This window comes from Melospiza melodia, chromosome 19, assembly GCF_035770615.1.
Source record: "Melospiza melodia melodia isolate bMelMel2 chromosome 19, bMelMel2.pri, whole genome shotgun sequence".
Classification (NCBI taxonomy): domain Eukaryota; kingdom Metazoa; phylum Chordata; class Aves; order Passeriformes; family Passerellidae; genus Melospiza; species Melospiza melodia.
The window spans coordinates 8,239,308-8,259,284 of record NC_086212.1 but is presented as its reverse complement, the minus strand read 5'-3'; the positions used below and the strand labels follow the sequence as shown (position 1 = coordinate 8,259,284).

Here is a 19,977-nt window from a genome sequence, read left to right as displayed (position 1 = left end):
GAAACATTCTAGGAGAAGAGTGGAGAACGTTAAATGTGTACCATAGCAACTGCTAAACTCTCTGCAAAAGAGCTTCACCAGACACACTGGCACCTTTCCACACTGTCCTGATCTCAGAGCCAGCACAATGTAAAACTGCAGATTGTCTTCTAGGGCCAGGTTTCAGCAGAGACACAACCCAGGACAGAATTGTCACTCCCATATGCAAGGGCACCAGAAAACAAGAGCACAGGGGATGTGGAGGCCACACACTAAATGTTTTGCTGTTTGTAGATACAACGTGAATGAGAGAACAAAGGTCTGTGACAGCAGAAGTCTCTGCAGGCAGGTAGGAGCATGGTTTTTCTTGCACCCTGGGCAAGAACCCTCCCAGCCTGGCAGCCCAGAGACTGAGACACATTCAGCACTCACCTTCTCACTGTCATTCTCTGTGAATTTATTCAGTAACCGTGTCCTCTGCTGCCCTCTCAGGTTTCGCAGAAGGGAAGCCAGGATGGAACAGACATGTTCTAGAAATACAAAATGAAAATTGCAGCCTGAGATCAGGAAGAGGAGCTTATTTCCCTCTGTAACAAGCCATTAAATTCACTATTAACACTCCAGCACGTTGATAAGCAGAACCCTGGTTCCTTCCCATCATGGTGAGAGGAGAGAGAGCAGCAGAGAGCCACAAGCCATGTTTGCAGGGAGCAGAGACAGCTCCTCATTCCAGCCCCAGTGAGGTCTCCTCCTCCTCTGCCTCAGGGACCTAAAGCACCTCACATAGTGCACAAGTTTCACTCTGGTTTTCTCCTCTTTTGTGGCTAAAGGAGCCCTGGCCAAAACCAGCACCCAAATGACCCTCAAGTCACCAAAGCAGGGACAGCTACTGAAACAAGAGAGCTGGAGAAAGGGAATAAGTGCACTCCTGCAGAGACTGAAGAGGTATGAGCTAGTGGAAAAATTCTCAAACCAACCACTTTCATTTAAAGAAAGTCCCATCAATGAATATAAATGGGCCACAACAAACCAGAAACGACCAAATAAACATGTTTACAGTCTTCTCAATTGCACTTGGGGGTCATATTTTTCAGCACAAACCAAGGAGACAAGTAAAATTCAAGGCTGCAATCCCACAGGAGACACTTGTGTCAATGTCTCACCACTCTGAGAGGAGACTGAGCCACTCTCCTCAAGCCCAAGCACAGCAGTGCAAAGCAAAGGAGAAGGGCTTGAATCTCTTTCCCTTTCCAAACCAGTCAGTACAACTTCCCACCAGCATGACTGCATTAAGCACAGACCTGCTGGTTTAGCCACTCCAGCTTTTCCAAGATGTCCTCACTGTAATCTTGCTGATTAAGACTGATGAAAATTAATGGCCATAAACAGTTCCTCAGCCATGGTGCTAGGGAGCAATGAGGCCTCAAGATTTGACATTTTCAGAGGGGGAAAAACAGCATGCAGAGGAGAGGGATCACAATCTCATTGCTGTCACATCATGCATTTCCTCAGCGCTGCCCAGCCCAGAGCCACGAGCAGCCCTGACTGATCAGTCCAGTACAAAGAACCAGTGTTTGCTGGGAGCTCCTATTCCCAGCTGCCTGGGCCCTGGAAGGTGAAGGCAGGCAGGCTGCCTGGCCAGGGTGCCTGTGCTCCCTGCTGCACGGATTATCTGCATCCTGCACAAGGGCAGCACCACGAGAGGCTGCACAGGCACTCCAACACCCCCCTTTTCATTAGCTGCTTATAAATGGAGCTTCCTTTTCGAAACAGATTTCTGCCTGAGGTGGTGTCAATTTTTCATGTTGCAAGGAGATTGGGAGCGTGGCTGGCAGGAGGAGCAGCAGATAACAGGTTTATCGGGCGGCCGCACCGCGCGGCTGCTCCGTCATCCCGACAGCCCCACGGGGCTCAGCGATGGCTCGGGGGTGGCAGAGCACGCTCCCACTGCACACAAACTGCTACTCCACTAAAAGCTACACCAAATTAACTGTTGACATTAAAAGCACTGCAAAATCCTTCAAGTTCTGGCAAGTTTTCATTTTCTTAAAGAGAAAGAAATTCAACAAAATTTTTTCTTTTTTTCCCCATATATGCCAACATATGCTCCGCTGGTTTAGGAAAAAGTCAGCGTTCTGTATGTCACACTATTTTTTCCCCCCAACCTTCTTTTTTTGGAAGTGTTGATGCAGCATTTTAGTAGCAGTATTCTCACCAATGATCTATCTTCATTGCTTTTTTCCAATATTCCTTTACTAGGAAATGTATTTTAGCCATCATTTTTGCTTTGGTGGTTGTATGCAGATATTTATCCATTTTATCAATAAAATCTTTAAAACTACTGACAAGTCTAAAGGAGCTGACACAGAGGTTTTGAGAACAAGGCTGTTCTTTCAACATATCACTGCACAAAATCCAGGAAATACTGTTGCCTAGTCAAAATGTTCAAAGAAATATTTTACAGAAATATTTCTGAACTATCTAAACTGGTTTTTTATCAGCTTCCTGAAAAATAACACACAAGTGTGTTTTATGTCACACCCCAAAATCAAGGTTATGTCTGATAATGCAAGGCCTGTCCCAATAAATACCAACATCCACAGGCGAGGACACTGGCCAAAATGAGGGCAAAGCTTGATGGAATGAGAGGCTGAGTCTATAATTCAGTGGATTAAAGTGTTTGCACAGCCATGGGAAGGGAGAAACACGAACCTTGGGGTGCAGGCTCCCACAGATGGGGTCTCACCATTTTACCATGGACTGACCCAATCTCCATCTCACATGGGCAACATTTTAAAAGCTGTAATCACAATATTTACTCAGGGTTGGATCTCCTTTGGGAAATAGTGAGTTGTTGATGCTGTTTTGAGTCCCCAGAACCTGCAGCTGCCTGGCTTTGATCTCAGTGCAGACAGAGGCCATGAGCTATGCATTGCCCCAGGGTGAAGCCACAGGCAGCCTCCCTGCCTCAGAATATTCTGGGAGCTTCTCCACAGGAATGTAACACTCAGCCAAAGTCCACATCCCCCGCACAAAAGACATCACTTCCAGGGAGGGCACAGACAAGGCCAGAGGCAGCGGTTGCAGAAGAGCCCTGTTTCAAAGAATGAATAAATGTGATTCCTTTGAGAAGCAAACACCAAACCAAGCTGTGCTGAAGCACCACAAAGGTGCCTCCACAGAAAAAAACAGGTACCACCTGGCAGCTACTATGCATCAAGAACAACTTTGTTCATGCAAACATCCCAAAAATCCCCTAAATTCACGGATGTGGGAAGATGGAAGGCTTCTCTCACCAGCCAGCAGCACTGCTGCTGCCCCATGGCTGGCTCACCTGCAAGCCCTGCCACTCCCCACGATCCCAACCCTGCAGGGCACCACCCCAGACACACCCCTGGCTCTAGGAGGTCACATTCCATGTGCTTCCTGCAGCAGCACCGGGGTCCTGCTTGGCCCAGCATCACCTCAAGCTCTTGGGAGCCTTTCCCTCTCCAGACAGGCACAGAGGCTTCAGCATGCAAGCAGTGTTTAAAACACCCTAATTAGATCGATCTTGACTTCAGCTCGGCGTGTTGGAATACAGATTAATCTATTCCATGGCTGGCACTGGCAGCTGCAACAGCAGGAGGTCCTGTCAAATCAAGCTGTAACACTACACTCCTCTGCCTTTATTATCCCCACCCCCTGCTTTTTTATTTTCTTTTTACATCTCATTATAATGGACATCTGCCTGGCAAGGGAGGAAGCTCAACAGTGAGGAAGAGGAGGCAAGCATCATCCTGCAGGAAGGGGTCAGTGGGCAGTTCTGGATGCCAGAGACAGCAGCCCATTGGAGACCAAGCAGGATGATCTCATGAACCCAGCACAACATATTTAAGAGCCTTCTGTCTTGTGAAGAACACTTAAAATAAAATGTAGTTTCTAATCAGAAGCAGGAAAATACCAGAAAAAAGCCAGCCAGCTCTTTGAGATACTCCTACCCCTCCTAGGCACACAACTCTGTGGCTTCAGGGCTGCTTCAGGGAAACCTGGATGAAGCCACTGGTCCATGCCAGCATTACAGGTGGCACTGGGACATGCCATTCCAGTGGTGTAGCAGCATCTGATAACCTGACTTGTTGCCACGTGCATTAATAATCTACCTTTCAGAAGAGTAACCCACTCAAGTATCACTGCATTTTGCCAAGAAAAATCTTATCTTAAAATACTGAGAACAAGCAAGAAACACCAATTTTATGGATGGGTGAAGGGGGGCCTGGGAGGGTTGGAAAAGCTCCACATGCAACAGCCCTGGTGAGCTGGATCCAGTCATCAAGCTGAACGTAAAACAAAATTCTTTCTATTGACTGAGAAAGTTTATTTTTCTGATGTTCTTGCAACAGAGCACGCTCACTTTAATTGAGATAAATTTAACTCTGTTCTCAGCATCATGGCTCACTCAAATCACAGGTTCCTGTCAGAGGGTGATGGTGAAATAACAAATTGGCATAATAAAGTTCTGCTTAAACAGACTGATGCCTTCCCTGGGTGCTCACTCCTCAAGACCACCAAAAGAAAAACATTTTTTGCTGGCTGGCAGAGGGTGCTCAGTTAATACCAAAAACTCCTTATCAGGCCATGTTTCTGCTGCTGCCTTTTCACTTCCCCACGCCCAGGGAACCTGGCTCTGAGGCAGACATTCATTCCAAGGGCTCGGCTGCCTTTAGTGCATGTCACAAAGGACTAAGAGTACATTTACTAAGAAATGGGTTTTGTTGTTGTTTTTAAAGGGAGGGTGTAGCTGAGGATCTCCAAAAGAGGCTTTGTTATTGACAGAGGGCAAACAAGCAAAACACCCCAGCAATAGGAATTCTCCTTTGGAAACTGGCTGAACTAATTCTCAGGTTATCAAATTAAGCATTCCTAAGTAAAACCGACATCTAAGACAAGAGAAGGCTTTTAAATGAAGATGAATTGGACAAACATCCTTTTATAGTTCATTACACTCTCCAAGTGAGCAAAACTCAGCTGCAAATAACCATCCTAAAAAAGAGCAGGAGGATATACAGCCTGTCGAGCCAGCTATGATTGCTTCACTACAGACTCTCTAATTCAGGAGGAATTTGTGTTTTCTCCATTTTTAGCTCACTGAGACTGTTCAAGAATTTTAAACCAGCATCTAATGCTGTGACTTGACTGTGCTGAGAGCTGCTGCACCCTCATGGACAGGGGGACACCCCAACTCTCAGCTCTGCAGCAGGAAGGTTTTTGCAATGTAGATGCTTATAGAGCAACCCCCACTTTTCAAAAGCCACAACACTGAAGTTACTTAAAATCTTCCCCTCTATTTATGCCAAGAACCACCCAGAGGCAGATTTCTGTGCACTCCCTGCAATCACAGACATTAAAGGGACACTGCTGTTCAACCAGCTCACAATACACAACCACAACACCTCCTACACAGCCAGGCTGGTTCTCTTTGTGGCTGTCCAACCCAGCTGGGCACTCACATGAGTACTGCAAATCCACAGACACAGGAGAACTCTAAGCCATTTCTGTCTTCAGCTGCAAAATATTTCTGCTCTGAGTTGCTTCACTGCCTCAGAAAAAGGGAAATTGCTTCCAATGAGTTTTTTCTCCCAAATCTAATATCCTAATATAATGATCTGTACAAACACAGGCAAAATTCAAGTGTAGATAATGGGCACTCAGTTAGACACCACAGGCCCAATCTTCAGGCTCAGATCATCCATAAAGATGGTTAAGAAATTTTCCCTTTCTTTTTTCCTAATTACATAGTGTACATAAAGCATAAATATGTGCAGTTTGGATTTAAATTGTTCACAGGCTCCCTAGAGTAAAATAATTTTTAAACACTGACAGTGTTTAAAATGTAGCTAACCAGCACTGACACCTTTATGCTAGCATTTAGAAAGGAAAAAATACATTACAGAGAAGTCACTTTTATCAAATTTAATTTGGATTATAAATTTCTGCAATAAATAAAAGCTCAGCAAGTCACATTGAGATTTTTTTTTCACTGAGGTATTTATTATTTTGTCACATTCAGAACACTGCCTTAGAGACAATAAAACAAACATGGTTTTATAGACTATCTCTTATGTAAATAGCAACACTGCTATAAAATAAAGACAAGGGGATATTTTCCTACAAGCATCAAATACATACAGAAGATTTGGTGCTCTGGAGATTGAGCATTGGATGTACTGGGAGAGGTGAAGCACCTGGAGCCACAGTGGGTGCCAGGAGCCCCAGCCTGGTGGCACTTCAGCCACTGCACACAAAGGGACAGGGGGACAGGCAGGACAAACCCTTCAGCAGAGCTGTTTGGAGCCTCACCCAGGGCTGGAGCATTTTAGCAGGGCTGGCCTTTAGGCAGCTGTAATTAGGGCCCAGGTTTCAGAGCCCACTGAGGATTTTGTGTTTTACAGCACAGCCTGGGATGCCCAGCCTGACACCATCCCAGCAGCAATGCAGAGAGGGCAAGCACAGCCCAGCTCCTCACAGCTGCTGCAAATAAACACTGATGCCACTGCTGCAAAGCCAGTCCAAAGAATCCTTTAAAGCAATCTCTTCCTCCATTTGGCATACACATGAAAGCTCTCCTAAAACAACATTGTTCTAATTAATTTTTTTTTAAACTGATTGAACACAGGATAAAGTTTTTATGAGAAAAGATGCAGACTGAACATGAGAGTTCCTTTTGATCAATAAACAAAGGAGATAAGCAAAAAGCAGCATGTTCCTAGGACCAGAACAGCACAGAGGACACCAGTTCCATCATGCCACACCTGCACCATTTTCCTTAAGGCCAGAGGGACCCAGGAGCCTGTGCCAGGTTCCCCCCAGGAGCAGCTACTGCATGGTTGGGGCAACAGTGAGCAGAGTAAAGCACACACTGTGCTGCTTACACCGTGTCAGGACAGGCTGACAGCCCCCAGGGAACCCTGCTGAACATCTCTATTACCTCCTGTCGTTAGAAATTCACTAACTCACCTGCCCAGTGATGCAAAACAAAGAAAATTGGACTTACTACCACAGCCTTTTAGGGAGAGTTTATTTTAATAGAACTGATTTCTGGACTCATCTTAATGTTCTCCATTTCTTCAGCATGATAATGAGACGGAGATGTGATACAAAACCTGTTTGCATGGATCACTTCACTCTCCTGAGGCCAGATTGCCTTTTCATGCTATCACAGAAATAGTCAGGAACTGACCCTGTCAGGGCTTTCCAGACTAATCCTCACAGCAGCCAGGACTGCCCACAGGTATCAACTGCAGTCTCCAGAAGAAGCAGATGAGACAGAGATTAGCTCACTTTCCAAAACTGAAAAATTAAGTCAATGGCATGAACCACAGACTCAGACTCTACCCAGAACCTCCCACTCCAGCTGAAGCTTTCTCTCAGTAAGAAGAATTAAACAAACCTCATTTTCACACTGCAAATGAAAATTTCTAAACCTCCCCTAAATCCATTGAAGCATAACTGTGTATTTTATTACATAAACCTGCAATTTTATTACATAACCTACAGAAACCAAACCTAGCTCTGCAAGTCCATTGAATAAACCCCAGGCCACAATTTTCCCCTCACCATTATCTATACAAGACAAGCAACACAAGGCAGATAAAGCGACCAGAACTGTCAGCAGGTGTGTGAATTGCTCTGGGGTTGGTGACAGGTGAGCCCCAGCTCTCCATCTGTGCCAGGAAAGGAGGCCACTGCCACACATGCCCAGCCCATGCCACTGCCCATTCCTTGTCCTCAGGAGGGAGGACAAGCAGCTGTGCCCAGCTCAGCAGCTCTGCCAGACAAAGGAGCTGCTCAGCCCCAGCCAGCACCCAGAGAGCTCTGCAGGGACAGCACCTCCCTCCTGGCCTTGGGGGAACCCCTGAGTCCCACCTGAGCTGCCAGGACAGTCCCAAAGCAGGGGATTTGGGTTTCAAGCTCCCATGTTTTTGCTATTTCCTTCCACTTTCCCTTGGCTTGCTGCAAGAGCTCAGGATGGATCCCAAGTCTGTGTGAGAGCCACTTGCACCTCTTCAGCTTTTGACAATATTCACCCTCTAGAACTGAGCTGAGCAATGAACTGGCACAAAACCTTAAGCATCACTGGCAGTATTTAAAGTTTCTTCCATAGTCTATTTTGTTTCCCAACAAAATGGGAAAGGCAGTGTAACCAGGAGCAGGAGGGACTGACCACTCAGCTCAGTGTAAGGTCCCACAGTAATAGTAGCTTTACTCCACAGTAGAACTCTGTTAAAGCAGTTTTCCAGGGTAGAGAGTTAAAAAATATAAAAAGGGAAAAAAAAATGTAACTTCAAAAGCAATGCAGTTTATTTCTGCAATGCCTGATGTTCATCCAGTCACACTTCAGTGCTCAGAGCCATGAAAACACTGCTTTTGAGGTGACATTTGTAGTTGCCTCATTACTCTTTTCAAAAGAGTTTTGCATCAGAGTAAGAGCTTCAAACAACAGACTCTACAGGAGTAAAATAACTTATTAACAGCACATGAAATGGAATTGCCAGGAGCTGCTGATACCAAAACAAGCAGGACAAGTGTGCCCTCAACAGCCAGCTGTCGCAGGAGCAGCAGGCTGGACACCCAGAGCTGAAAGAAGATGGGTGCTGAGCCCTTCCCTCCTCCCTGCAGGTTCTTTTCAGACACTGGCTGTCCATTCTCCATTGCAATAAGAAGGACCTGGAAGCACACCTACCTTCGTGTTCTTTTTCAGTTGTTCCAACCTTCTTTATCTTTTTGGGTGATTTCATGAAGAGAGGGAAGATGGTTCTCAGCCCAAGGATGTCCACAAACTTGTGACAGTTGTCTGTGCCCTCTGGTCCGATCATGGCGTGGTCCAGCACCTTCAGGGCACTGCTGCGGGAAATCTTCTTCTCTCTGTGGAAAGAGGCACAGGAAATTGTACAGGGGCATGAGGAGCTTTGGAGCAGCCTGCTTTACAGAGACAAGGAAAGGAACATGACAAGATGAAGAGTCTGAGCACAAGCTCTAAGCAAGATTTCTCTTCTAGAAGGCAAAACATTGTATGAACAGTAACTCTCTTCAAAACTGTGGCTGAGAATATTGTCTTGGTTATTTCTTTTTTAATGTCTTTTATTTCTTTTTATTTTCTGTTTTTATTTCATTTTATGGATTTTATTGTCATGGTTTTATTTTCTTATTTCTTGGCTACTGAAGAAGATATTTTTCTCACTCCTTTACAAACACTGGCACAAAACAGAAGGGGAGGCTGGGTTGGGTACAAAAGGCAAATACTATCTCCAAAAAGATCAGGATTGCAATCTAAAAACAGTTTAATTTAATAAAGGAGTAAGTTTGGTGAGCACATCTGGGTCAGTTTTAATGAAATCCCATCACCAGGAGCCACACAATGGAAGGAGGCTGACAGACTCTGGGCTGCTCTGCTTTAATGCCAGTTCAGAATGTTGATGGTGGTAACTCACACCAGTAACACAGGGATGCCCTGAAAATGATCTCCAGCTGCCCTGTACCTCACAAACCAAACCAGAGGAATTTATAATCCATCCAGGGGAAAACTGAAACTGAACTGAAAAACTGCTCAATAACACAGCCCAGACCAAGTGAGTATCAGTAGGAGCTAACAGGAGCTTGGAGAACATAAGCCACCAGTGTCCCCAGAGGCCAGCCTAGCAGGGCATTCCCTCCAGGACAGGACAGGACAGTCACAAGCCTCAAATCTTTCACCCCAAGCACATGCAAATCCCCTCTGATCCTGCCCAGCTGCAGACTGAGCCACCAGGACCCCATGTCCATCAGCAGGGGCTCCTCAAAGCCTCCAGAGAGCTGTGGAAAACAACTTCCCTGCAGAGACACAACTTCATGAGCCCCTAACAACAGGCAAACTAAAATACCTATATATGAACACCCCAGAATGAAAGAAAGTGACCCTGCCCAGAGCAGCCCCAGGTACTTTGACCCCATGGCTGGGGGGCAGAACTGGAACCTGAGTTCCCCCCAGCAACCAAAGGCTGTGCAGGAGGGTGGTTTGGCACCCCCTCATCCCCACTACAGAGAGCTAAAAATAAAGTACTCCTTAGGCCAGATGACACCAGAAATGTTTCCAGGGGAAGTAATTGCATATTGATCAGCATTTAGGAAGGCTGTGCAGGGCTGAGCTCTGGAATATTCATTGGGTTTAAGTTCAGGCTTTTAGAGATCAATAGCTGCTTGCCTGGACTGTCTGGAGTTGATTTTATTTGAAATATTTATTCTGCCAGAGGGCAAGCAGTTTATCTTAGTCTCATCTGTGCTCATTGAAGGAACTTTTAGCTGAACACTAATTCACAGACAAGCAAACATGAGAATTACCAAATACAGAGGGGCCTCAGTGTTCATGGAAACTCTGAATTACAACTTTATTCACTGATCATTGTTTTCCTCCTTTTAACACCTTTACATCTGAGACAATTCTTTTGATACATCTATTTTTTAAAAAAAAGAGGTGCTGACATTATTTGTACTTTACATATTAGCCTTTAACTTTCCAAAATCCCAGTACAAGCAGAACACTAGATTTCCTGGGAAAGTGTGCATAAAATGGTTCCATTTAATTAACCAGAAGATTTAGTAAAGAGACAGCTTATGTTTCCAGGGGTCATTAGGAACAGCAGGACAAGAAAACATAAAAATATTTTAATAATCATAAAAAAATCTAGCCTGAAATAGCTACAGAAAAGCTTTGGGGAGCCATGTGGAGTTGTCTGGTTTCACCTTGTTTTCTGTACAGGAGATAAAAGCTTTCATTGAGGGTCAAGAACAGTCCCAGCATAGCTGCAGGACAGAACATTTTGTGGCCCAAGTGCTGCAGGTCCCCATGAGCTCCCTGGGCTCTATTTGTCTCTGTGCATACACATGCTCCTCAGTTCATAGCTGGGAAAGCCACACATCATTTTCCCTGAGCAACAGAGAATGTCCCTGACACATCCCCTGGGAGTGACACGGCTGCATCTCCTCAAACCCCACACAGCTGTACAGACAAAGCAATAACTGCCTGTCAGAGCACCAGGAGCTGACAGGACAAGCCTGCTTTCCTCTCTTTGGGCTAAACTGCAGTCAGGTTACTAAGGCAGGACTGAGGGAATGAGCACTAAGAAGTACTTTCTGAACTAAAAAGAAAATGTAGTTTAATTCTAAGGGGCATTTCTAAACTTTCTGCTGGTGGCTGCTACCTTGGTAAACCATCTTGTTTTTGATAAAAATGTGACATTAAATAAATGGTGTAGAGATGTAAATTAAATAATTATATATAGCCCTGCTCTCATTCTACTTCCAAATTTCCTCCTTCTCTCCTGCTGTCACCAGCTTCATCCCTCTCGACCTGATCTTCTTCCAGACCCTCTGCTCACCTCCCATTACCTGCTTGGTGAAGCCCCAGTTCCTTCAGGGCCAGCTGAAGTCCCAGACCACAGCACAAGTCCAGGACATGCACATAAAGCACATCAGCCACACTGGTCTCATTTTCAGGCATTACCACTGACCCCCCATAAACCAGGAGAAGTTCATATGATACAACATTGCCTTTTGCTGTTGGCTACACATTTTAAGGCTCAGTGTAACAGAATCCATCCTGTTCTCATGACTATCTGTAAGAATATCATGAGCACATTAAATGCTCATTGAAAGCTGCTGCAGCTCTCTGCAGGTGTGTGTGCACAACCATCAATAATGGAACGACTTGGCTGGATGGATCAGGCAGCACCAGACACAGAATGCTGTGTTCCCCACGACAGTAATGGAGATTCAAGCCTGATATCTTTATTCTCACACAGCTTATCTATCTCACATCATGTCAATACACTTTCAACTTTGCCCATTTGTCCTTTCATCTGCACAGGCTGTGGTACAGTGATTAACCACCTCCAAAGTAAAACCAAAAAATAACAGATCTCTGCCCCCGGCCTTCAGAGGACACCAACAGGAGAGAAAAATACTCTGCCTTGTTTGTGGGCAAGGTGGTCAATCACAACTGAAAGGCATGTCTGCTCTCTGCTGTTTATCATGGAGGTATCAAGGAGATACAGATGTACTTCAGCTTCAGATCACAACTATCCACATTCACTCCCTATTTACAACAGAGCAACACCTAAGTTGCTCTGCCCAAGAAAAACTGAGCACCTGTGAGACCTTCTAAGCACTACAACTAGATTAGAAGAATTTAAAAAATATAAAATAATCAGCTGTCAGTATAGTATATGCCTGTGGACAGTAGGGACAGAAGCTTCTAGAACAAATTCTGTGAATTGTTAGTTTTTTTCCACTGTCACTTTACCAATCCCACTCAAACTGTAGAATCCACAGATTGAGGCCTTGGAAACTCTGTCTATCAGACTTTGTCCCTCCCAACCCCTTTGCAACTACTACGGGGGGCAAAATGCATCCAAGGAGAAATTTTCCACTTGTCATAATTTTCCAGCTGGAATCCTGTGCAGAGAGTGGTAAACAGTAGAGTCAAAAGATGGGTAAAAAGCTCTTAAAAATCCAAATACTGAATCCCACCCACATGGCACAAGAACTCCAACTAATTAGTTCTGCAAGGCTGGTTCAGCAGCTCAGGACTCCAGGCAGGGGGAGGCCTCCCTCCCGTTCTTAGTTTTGGAACTTTTCCTTAATTAGCCTCAAGAAAACCCAGTGTTCCTATTTGAAAAATCCATGTTGGGTTATTTATTCAGTTCCCTGCTGCCACACATTCCCCAGCCCTGAGCTGCAGGAGCTCAGCATTCCTGGCTGGTGTTTGCTAACCCACCAGCACACAGCCTGGCACTCTGGGGACAGCCAGACAGAGCCTGCTGTGCCCTCCTGCAGCTCTGGGGAGCCAGACAGCCCAGCAGACACAGCTCAGTGCCAGCCCAGCAAGGAAAAGTGGAGAGAGAGAGCAGAGAAGCCCCAGAGGTTCAGGATGTGACAAAGCACAGCACAAGAAATGCAAACCTATGCCCCATTCACAAAAGTAATTTTTGTATCAGCATCCACAAAAATTCAGCAGCTCAGAGGCTTCACAACACAGTAGAGCCTAAGATGGGGAACAAAAGGAAAAATGTTTTCCCTAGAGACATCCAAAGGTCCTCTCCTGCACTCATAGAGGTTGTTCAAATCCTCAGAGGGTTTACTTGACCTACAGCATTCTCTGTGGCAGACACCCAGATGAAAGATCTGCCACTCTCCAGCAGCCAGTGTGGCAACCTAAGTTCTTATGAAATAAAGACAAAGAGTGGAGATTCCATATCTGAGAATATCCAATTTACTTACCTGCTGGAAAAAAACAGAAAGAGAGGACAGACAAACATCCTAACAGAGAAGTTTTAAAATAAAAACACAAATATCTAGCTGGAATATGCATTGGCACATCAAAAGCAGGAAGGAAATCACAAGGCTAATGAGGTACCTGAGCATCAGGTTCATCAGCTGCAGACCCTCACCCTTCAGGAAGCGATCGCGGTTGGAGCTGAGCATGAGGCAGGAGCAGAGGGAATCAAACAGGTTCTCCATCATTTCCTGTTCCTCTGCTGTGCTTGGATTGTGTCGTTTAAACACCTGAAGGACAAAGAAAGCAAAATTACCACGAGATGTTGGGCTGTGCTGCTGCAGAACACACATGAAGAGTTAGCACCAAAAGCTCCAGCACCTGACAGGGGTCAGCCAGTGACAGGTCACTGCTGCATCCTCTGCAGCTGCTGCCTTTTGCTGCCCTGACTGTGCACCCACAAATGTGCAGCAGCCTGGTGCAGGATTTAAAGGATAACACACAGGGCGTGCAAGGGGAAGGGCAAATTCATACTCAAGCATGTGAGTAAGCTGATTACCAGAGATTCCTACACAATTCATACCTGAGGGTGCTGCAGGCAGCACTGCCTGAAGAAACAGAGGTGAGCAAGCAACACACCACCTTCAGCCAGCTCAAACATGGGCAGCCCTGTGCTTGGAGTGGATCATGCTGAAAATTGACCAATTCCTGCCTACCTCCAACTCTCCATGAAACTGTAATAATTTAACTTCATCTTTACAAAAGGGATTAGTCTCACTGACCATGGATGACACACCACATGGAAGCTATTTGGGGACCATGCCTCACCAAATATGAAGCACTGCTAGGACAGCACCCCGGATATTTTCCACTCCTCCCACCCAGCCCAGCAGTCTCCTGATGGAGGAGAAGGCATGTGGGAATTACTCACAGATAACTGCTGAAGCAGCACATCGATCCCATCCAGCTCCCCAAGCAATTCTCTGTTGTCTAGATGGAGGTGGGGGGAAGGGGGAAAAGAGAGAGAAAAATGAAGCTAACTGTCAGATTTTACAGCCATCTAACACTGATACATCAGCAAACAAAATCAATACAGCTTGACAGAGCACAAAAGCTGCAGAGAAAGAGAGGGTGGAGATGAGGGAGCACATGGGGGAGAGTTAAGGCAGCAAAGGAGAGCTGGAGGCAGAAAAGGGCTGCTGTGATCTGAGAGAAGGCTGGATTCTGCCCTCACTGACAGAGATATGGCAGGCATGGCTCACCATCATTATTCTGGAGCAGAATCGCCAGCACCTCACTGCAGTACAGCTTGTTGGCATCAAAGGGCATCTTAGCCTGTGGGGGAAGGAACAAGAGACCCATCAGGGCATCTCATTGATTTGAAGAACACATTAATCAAATCACAAAATGTATGAGCAGCACATAAAATAAAACACAACTGCAGTAATTCTGCAGTTTTCCTTAGTGACAGAACAGTAACAATTCTGATTCAGGGTGATGGGAGGTGCTTGTTGGTTCATGCACACATGTAGAAGGTCCACTGTGATTCTTCACATCGTCCTACATCAGTAGGTTTGGCTCAAAACCCCTAAGAAGTCTCCAGCAGTTTGCCACACAGAATCTCTTTCCTGTGATATATTTCCCCCAATGTTAAGTGGGAGCATGGCACTTATATCTGTTCTGGAAGTCAGTGCCTGTCAGCAAAACCAGAATTTCAGAACATACATCCCAATAACATCATATAGTAACTGCCAGAGTTTCCTGTGAGGATCAGAGTGTCACAGTCAGAAGAACATGAGATGGGTTTTGCCTGCACAATCACATAACTTCCATTTCAGATACTCCCTCCATCCTCAAATATGCTAAAAAAGTCATAATGAAATGAAAATGCTGAATTTGAACCCCTCAAAAAATCCCTAGAGTGGATTCTGAACTGAATCCAATGTTTTTGTATGCTGCCAAAGCTGCTTCATCTACAGAAACAGACTGAACATTAACCAATTAGATAATAATGCAACCTGTTTTACTGAGAGATTCATAAAATAAAACAAGTTGAAAAATCATCAGTTACCAGCAATTTATACTCCACTTTTCAAGAAGGGAAAAAGCAGAAGTCCTAGGCTTAAAACACAGCATTTGTCACCCAGTTTTTCCACAAACACACAACTCCCTGCAGCACAGTGGACAGTCCTGCCTATGCAGGGCTGCTGGGCCAATCATCCCACCCTTCTGCCAAGGAACAAAGCATGGTGTGCAAGCATCAGGCAACACATGGAAACATGTAAAGCAGGAAGATCCCAAACACCACCATAAATAAAGCTTTTCATTCCAAATGATCCCAAACCACTCTGCAGAATGATCCTCAACCACCCTGCAGAGGATGACATTGACAAACTCCAGGCAGACCATGAGGGAGAGGGGAAGGTGCTCAGTGCTGTCCAGCCCTGCCACCTTCAGCCATGGGGTGACCAACTGCTGTCCTGCAAATGCTGGGAAACAACACTCTGATCTCCTAAGACTGCACACATCATCAAACCCTGCTTGTGTTTGCAGAAGTGAGCTATGAGCTCTCCACCTGAGCTTTCTGATGCAGCTCTGACAGTCACAATGCAATTATAAGACCTGAAATGTTGTCAGAAAACAAAGTCATGCTCTGTACTATGTGCCAGATGTCCTCATCACTGCTCAGACAGAACCCTGATCTTAAAACTTATCCCAGAGACATTCCACAGCAGCTCTACCCAGCTGCTGAGATCCTGGGTTAATCCCAAACACATCTGTCAGGGAGAGAGACTCAAGACCAAGCACTGCCAAGAGCCAAAGCACCTGGAGAGGGGTTTGTTAGCTACCCACAACCCTGTACAGGCAAGATCCTACATCCCAAATCCAGGGATAACACAGCCAGGGAACACATCAGACACACCCTACACAAGCTTGGAATGCCAATGAGCATTCATGTTCTGTGGCACCAAGCAGGGGAATCCTAGCTGGGATTACTTTGCTTTCCCAAGTTTTTCAGTCTTTCAGCTGCCACTGCAATTCTAAGGCAGGCAGCAGTACCTACCTGCCAAGACTAAAATTAACTTCACTTTTTATTTTTAAGCAAAGAACATAATTATGTTACTACCTGTAGAGAGAAATTACAGATTACTTCTGCTAACAAGGATGTGAAGTGCACAGAGGGGTACCTGCACTTACACAGCTGATGGAGAATTTCTGCAACTCAGAGTCTTTCTAATCATGTAGACATTTAAGCATGGAAGTGCTAATGCCTTACTGACAGGTTAGAGAACAGCCAGAATTTCTTTGCTATATTTCCTTTACTATTTCTGTGAGAGGGCTGAACTATCCATTCTTTTTCTACAGCATTTTCCAGTGAATGTTTAGGCATTTTTTCACACAAGACAGAGTTAAAGTGTGTAACTCGCTGTCAAAGGATGCAGAGTATGAAAAGCAGCTTTTCATTTAAAAGGCAATTAGCTGAGTTCAAAGCAAAAGCTGCCCCCAGCAGCATTTAAACACAGACATCACTTAAAACTCAGAAATTGCTAGAAATGTGGGAAGCAAAGGCCAGAAAATGGTTAATATTAGTGTCCCCTCTCACTGGTCAGCTTTCATAGTCCTACAGAACTCACACATGGAAATTCAACATATATGAATCATATGAAAAGATAAAAGAGACAATTTCTACTGCAAGACATTTATTAAGACAAAACTCAAGTGTGCCTCTTTAAACTAAAACTGCTGAGGACATAGACCCTGATCTATTCACTTTTTATCTTTAACTGGGCTTTTACAACACATGCAAGCACAACTGGCTTTTCTTAAACTAGTTTTTGTGCTAACTGGTCTGTAGAAGTGAGAAACCAGCTCACCTTCAGCCTCTTGAGCAGCCACTGCATGAGGCCCTGCTGTGCAGCCTCCGTGCACATCTCCGGCCTGAACTCTGCCATGTTCTCCACAATTCCTGGCAAGAAAGACACAGAAAACAGATGGTTCTCCCCACCAAAAATTACAAATCTCTTGTTTCCAGTCTCTCTCATTATTACAGCCCTGGGAGATTACAATCCCAAAGGACTGCAAGGAGTGGGTGATGGTGTCACTGCCTGCAGGGGCACCACCCTGCAATGTTCTGTGCTGTGCAGATCAGGCAGCAGAGGGGCAATTGTGTCCTTCCATGAATTGCAAATATTTTACTACCTGAAAGTTAAATATATTACTAAAACAGAAACAAAGTATAGCTCACAGATACGTTCATAGTAAATACATGGACAGTGGAGCACTTTGCTGGAGGTTTTTAAAAGCTGTGTAGATGTGGCACTTTGGGACATGGTTTAGTGTTGGCCTTGGCTGTGCTGATTTAAGAGCTGGACTCAGTGATCTTAGAGAGCTTTACCAACCCAAATAGTTCTGTGATTGCCTCTGGTGCAGGGCAGTGATCCATGAATCTGCACCTCCCAATACAGCTGTTTTGGGAAGAGGCACCTTTCATGCAGCCATGGGACAAAGGACAAACTCTGGCTCCAGGGACGAGTGATTCCAAGCTGTGCTTGAATAAAAGCTGTGCCAGATCCTCTACTGCAGTGCTGGCAGTCCAAGAGAAAAAGAGGAGGGGGGAAAGGAAGGGATAATTCACACTCCTCGGTACAAACCACAGAAAGAAGCAGCCACTTACCCAGGGTGTTGTGGACACCATCAGCCTCCTCCTTCACACTTTCATCCAGGCGCTCTAAATTCTGGACCAACAAGGCCACGACCTGGCCCTCCACCTAAATCCCCAGGGTCATGGAAAAGACAGAGATAAGAAACAAGAATGAAGAGAAGAAGACAAAGAAGGAAAGATCCTGCCAGACATGACCAGAAGACATGAACAACCCTGCTGTAATATCTCAGAGGAAGCAAAGGAATCATCATGTAAATCTGTCACTATGTTTTCCCTAATTAATGAAACAACTTTTGTGTTTCAGATTAAACAGAAAACCATCAGGAGGGACACATGCACCTTGTCACAGTCTTATTTCCTGAACCAGCCTGACTCATTAATAATCCCTCAGAATTCTGAAGCATGAGGTTCACAAACCACTGTGGATGGGAGAACCGTCAGCTCTGCAAGCAGCTGGTCACAGCTGGTCACAGCTGCCTGCCTACATTGCTGCTGGACCTTCCACCTAACAGGTACAAAAATCTGAAAGAACAATGCTCACACACAGGTCCAAACCCAAGAGTAGAACTGTCACCAGTTGAAGTCCTGCAGTTAAATCCTCTCAAGATGAATGCACCAAGTTGACTTCAGTGAGTTAAGGAAAAGGCAGAGAAGCAGGGGGGAGTCCCTGAATCACAGAGCTCCCACCCAAAATAAGTCTTTAAAACTGGAATTGGAAAGAGTCACAGCTTGACTCTGGCAAACTTTCCATTGTGGAGGTGAGCTTGGAACAGTTAAACAAAATAACATTACCAATTCAAACAGTCTTAACCAGCTTTGGGCCCAGTAAATATGTGGACAAAACACATACATGGGCTGCTGCAGAAAACAATGCAACAATCTTCATATAGCCTCCAACCTTTTACCTACTTTCTTAAACAAAAAAAAAAGTAATCTAAAAAGCAGATATCTAAACATTTCTCCCAAGATACACCTGACCTGTTTCTTTCAAACAGGACAATGAAACCTCTAAACATGGCTATTATCAGTGAGCTGGTGACAATGAAAACAGAAAGAACTTCACTTGATTTACTACCTCTCCACATATTTTATAGAAAACATCTTCTCTAGCAGCTCCTCTCTCCCAATTCCTTCACCCAGCAATCTCCTCACCAAGGCAGAGTAATTAACAACAGCCCAGAGGCCAGCTGCAGGAACTGGGCTCTGGGCACTGTCATTAACCTCTGGAAGGAAACATTCTAGTGACTGGACAAGGATTGTAGAAGAAAACAGAGCAGCCAAACAAAGCAAACAAAAGAAAAACTGTAATTTCCTGTCTTTCAAATTCAACACAATAGTTACAGAACCAGACACAGACACAGCCATAGCGATGCTCAAAGGCAGCAATTCACCAGCTCCAAGGTAGGACAGACCTGTAAAACTCATGGTTGGCTGGGCATCACTTCTCTGAGGGGTTTGTATCCCCCTTCTGCAGCTGGGGAGCAGGAGGCACTCAACACAAACACCAGGAAAAGGGGAAATCCACCCCATAGAGGCCAAGAGGCACTCAGAGGGCTAAGCGTGCAAGGAACACTTAACACCAACCAATGCAGCCGCCACCCACCTAAGTAATTTTCTGGCTTGGTTAACCCTCTGTGCCAAAAGGGATCCTTACCTCTGTACCCTCCTCCACCCTTAAAGTTCATTTGCTCTGCTACATGAAAACTTTCAAGTTTTTACTTCTTGTTAAGAAAAAAATCCCACCATCACCAACAGATACTCCAGTTCAAGCCCAGATTTTAGGCTTGAAACAAGTTACTGGGTAGAAGACAACCAGTCTCCTGTGCAAGAGGTGAGACTGAAAGATCACAGGGGCATCACTGTCCTTTGGGTAACAAATTTCAGTTCTCCATTAGTGAACACAGGTCACTTTTTCACAGGAGAGAAGGGAAATGCAAACAAAGCTCCTGTTTTCAATGGGACACTGTCCAAGTCACAAATATTATTACTTCATTCTCCCTCCCTGCACCAAAAAATCCCCTAGCCTACACAAATTTTGCAATATGAC

General features: G+C 45.1%; 1 protein-coding gene across 1 annotated transcript in view; it reads right to left on the bottom strand.

The window, feature by feature from the left end:
• CTNNBL1 (catenin beta like 1) overlaps nucleotides 1-19,977 on the bottom strand; it is a 47,150-nt gene that overhangs the window by 12,262 nt on the left and 14,911 nt on the right. The window contains exons 6-12 of the mRNA XM_063172331.1: nucleotides 17,943-18,036; nucleotides 17,143-17,234; nucleotides 14,530-14,602; nucleotides 14,199-14,257; nucleotides 13,409-13,557; nucleotides 8,702-8,883; nucleotides 412-509 (exon numbers count right to left, since the gene is read on the bottom strand). Of these exons, the coding sequence (XP_063028401.1) occupies nucleotides 412-509; nucleotides 8,702-8,883; nucleotides 13,409-13,557; nucleotides 14,199-14,257; nucleotides 14,530-14,602; nucleotides 17,143-17,234; nucleotides 17,943-18,036 (747 nt within the window). The remainder of the gene's footprint in view (nucleotides 1-411; nucleotides 510-8,701; nucleotides 8,884-13,408; nucleotides 13,558-14,198; nucleotides 14,258-14,529; nucleotides 14,603-17,142; nucleotides 17,235-17,942; nucleotides 18,037-19,977) is intronic.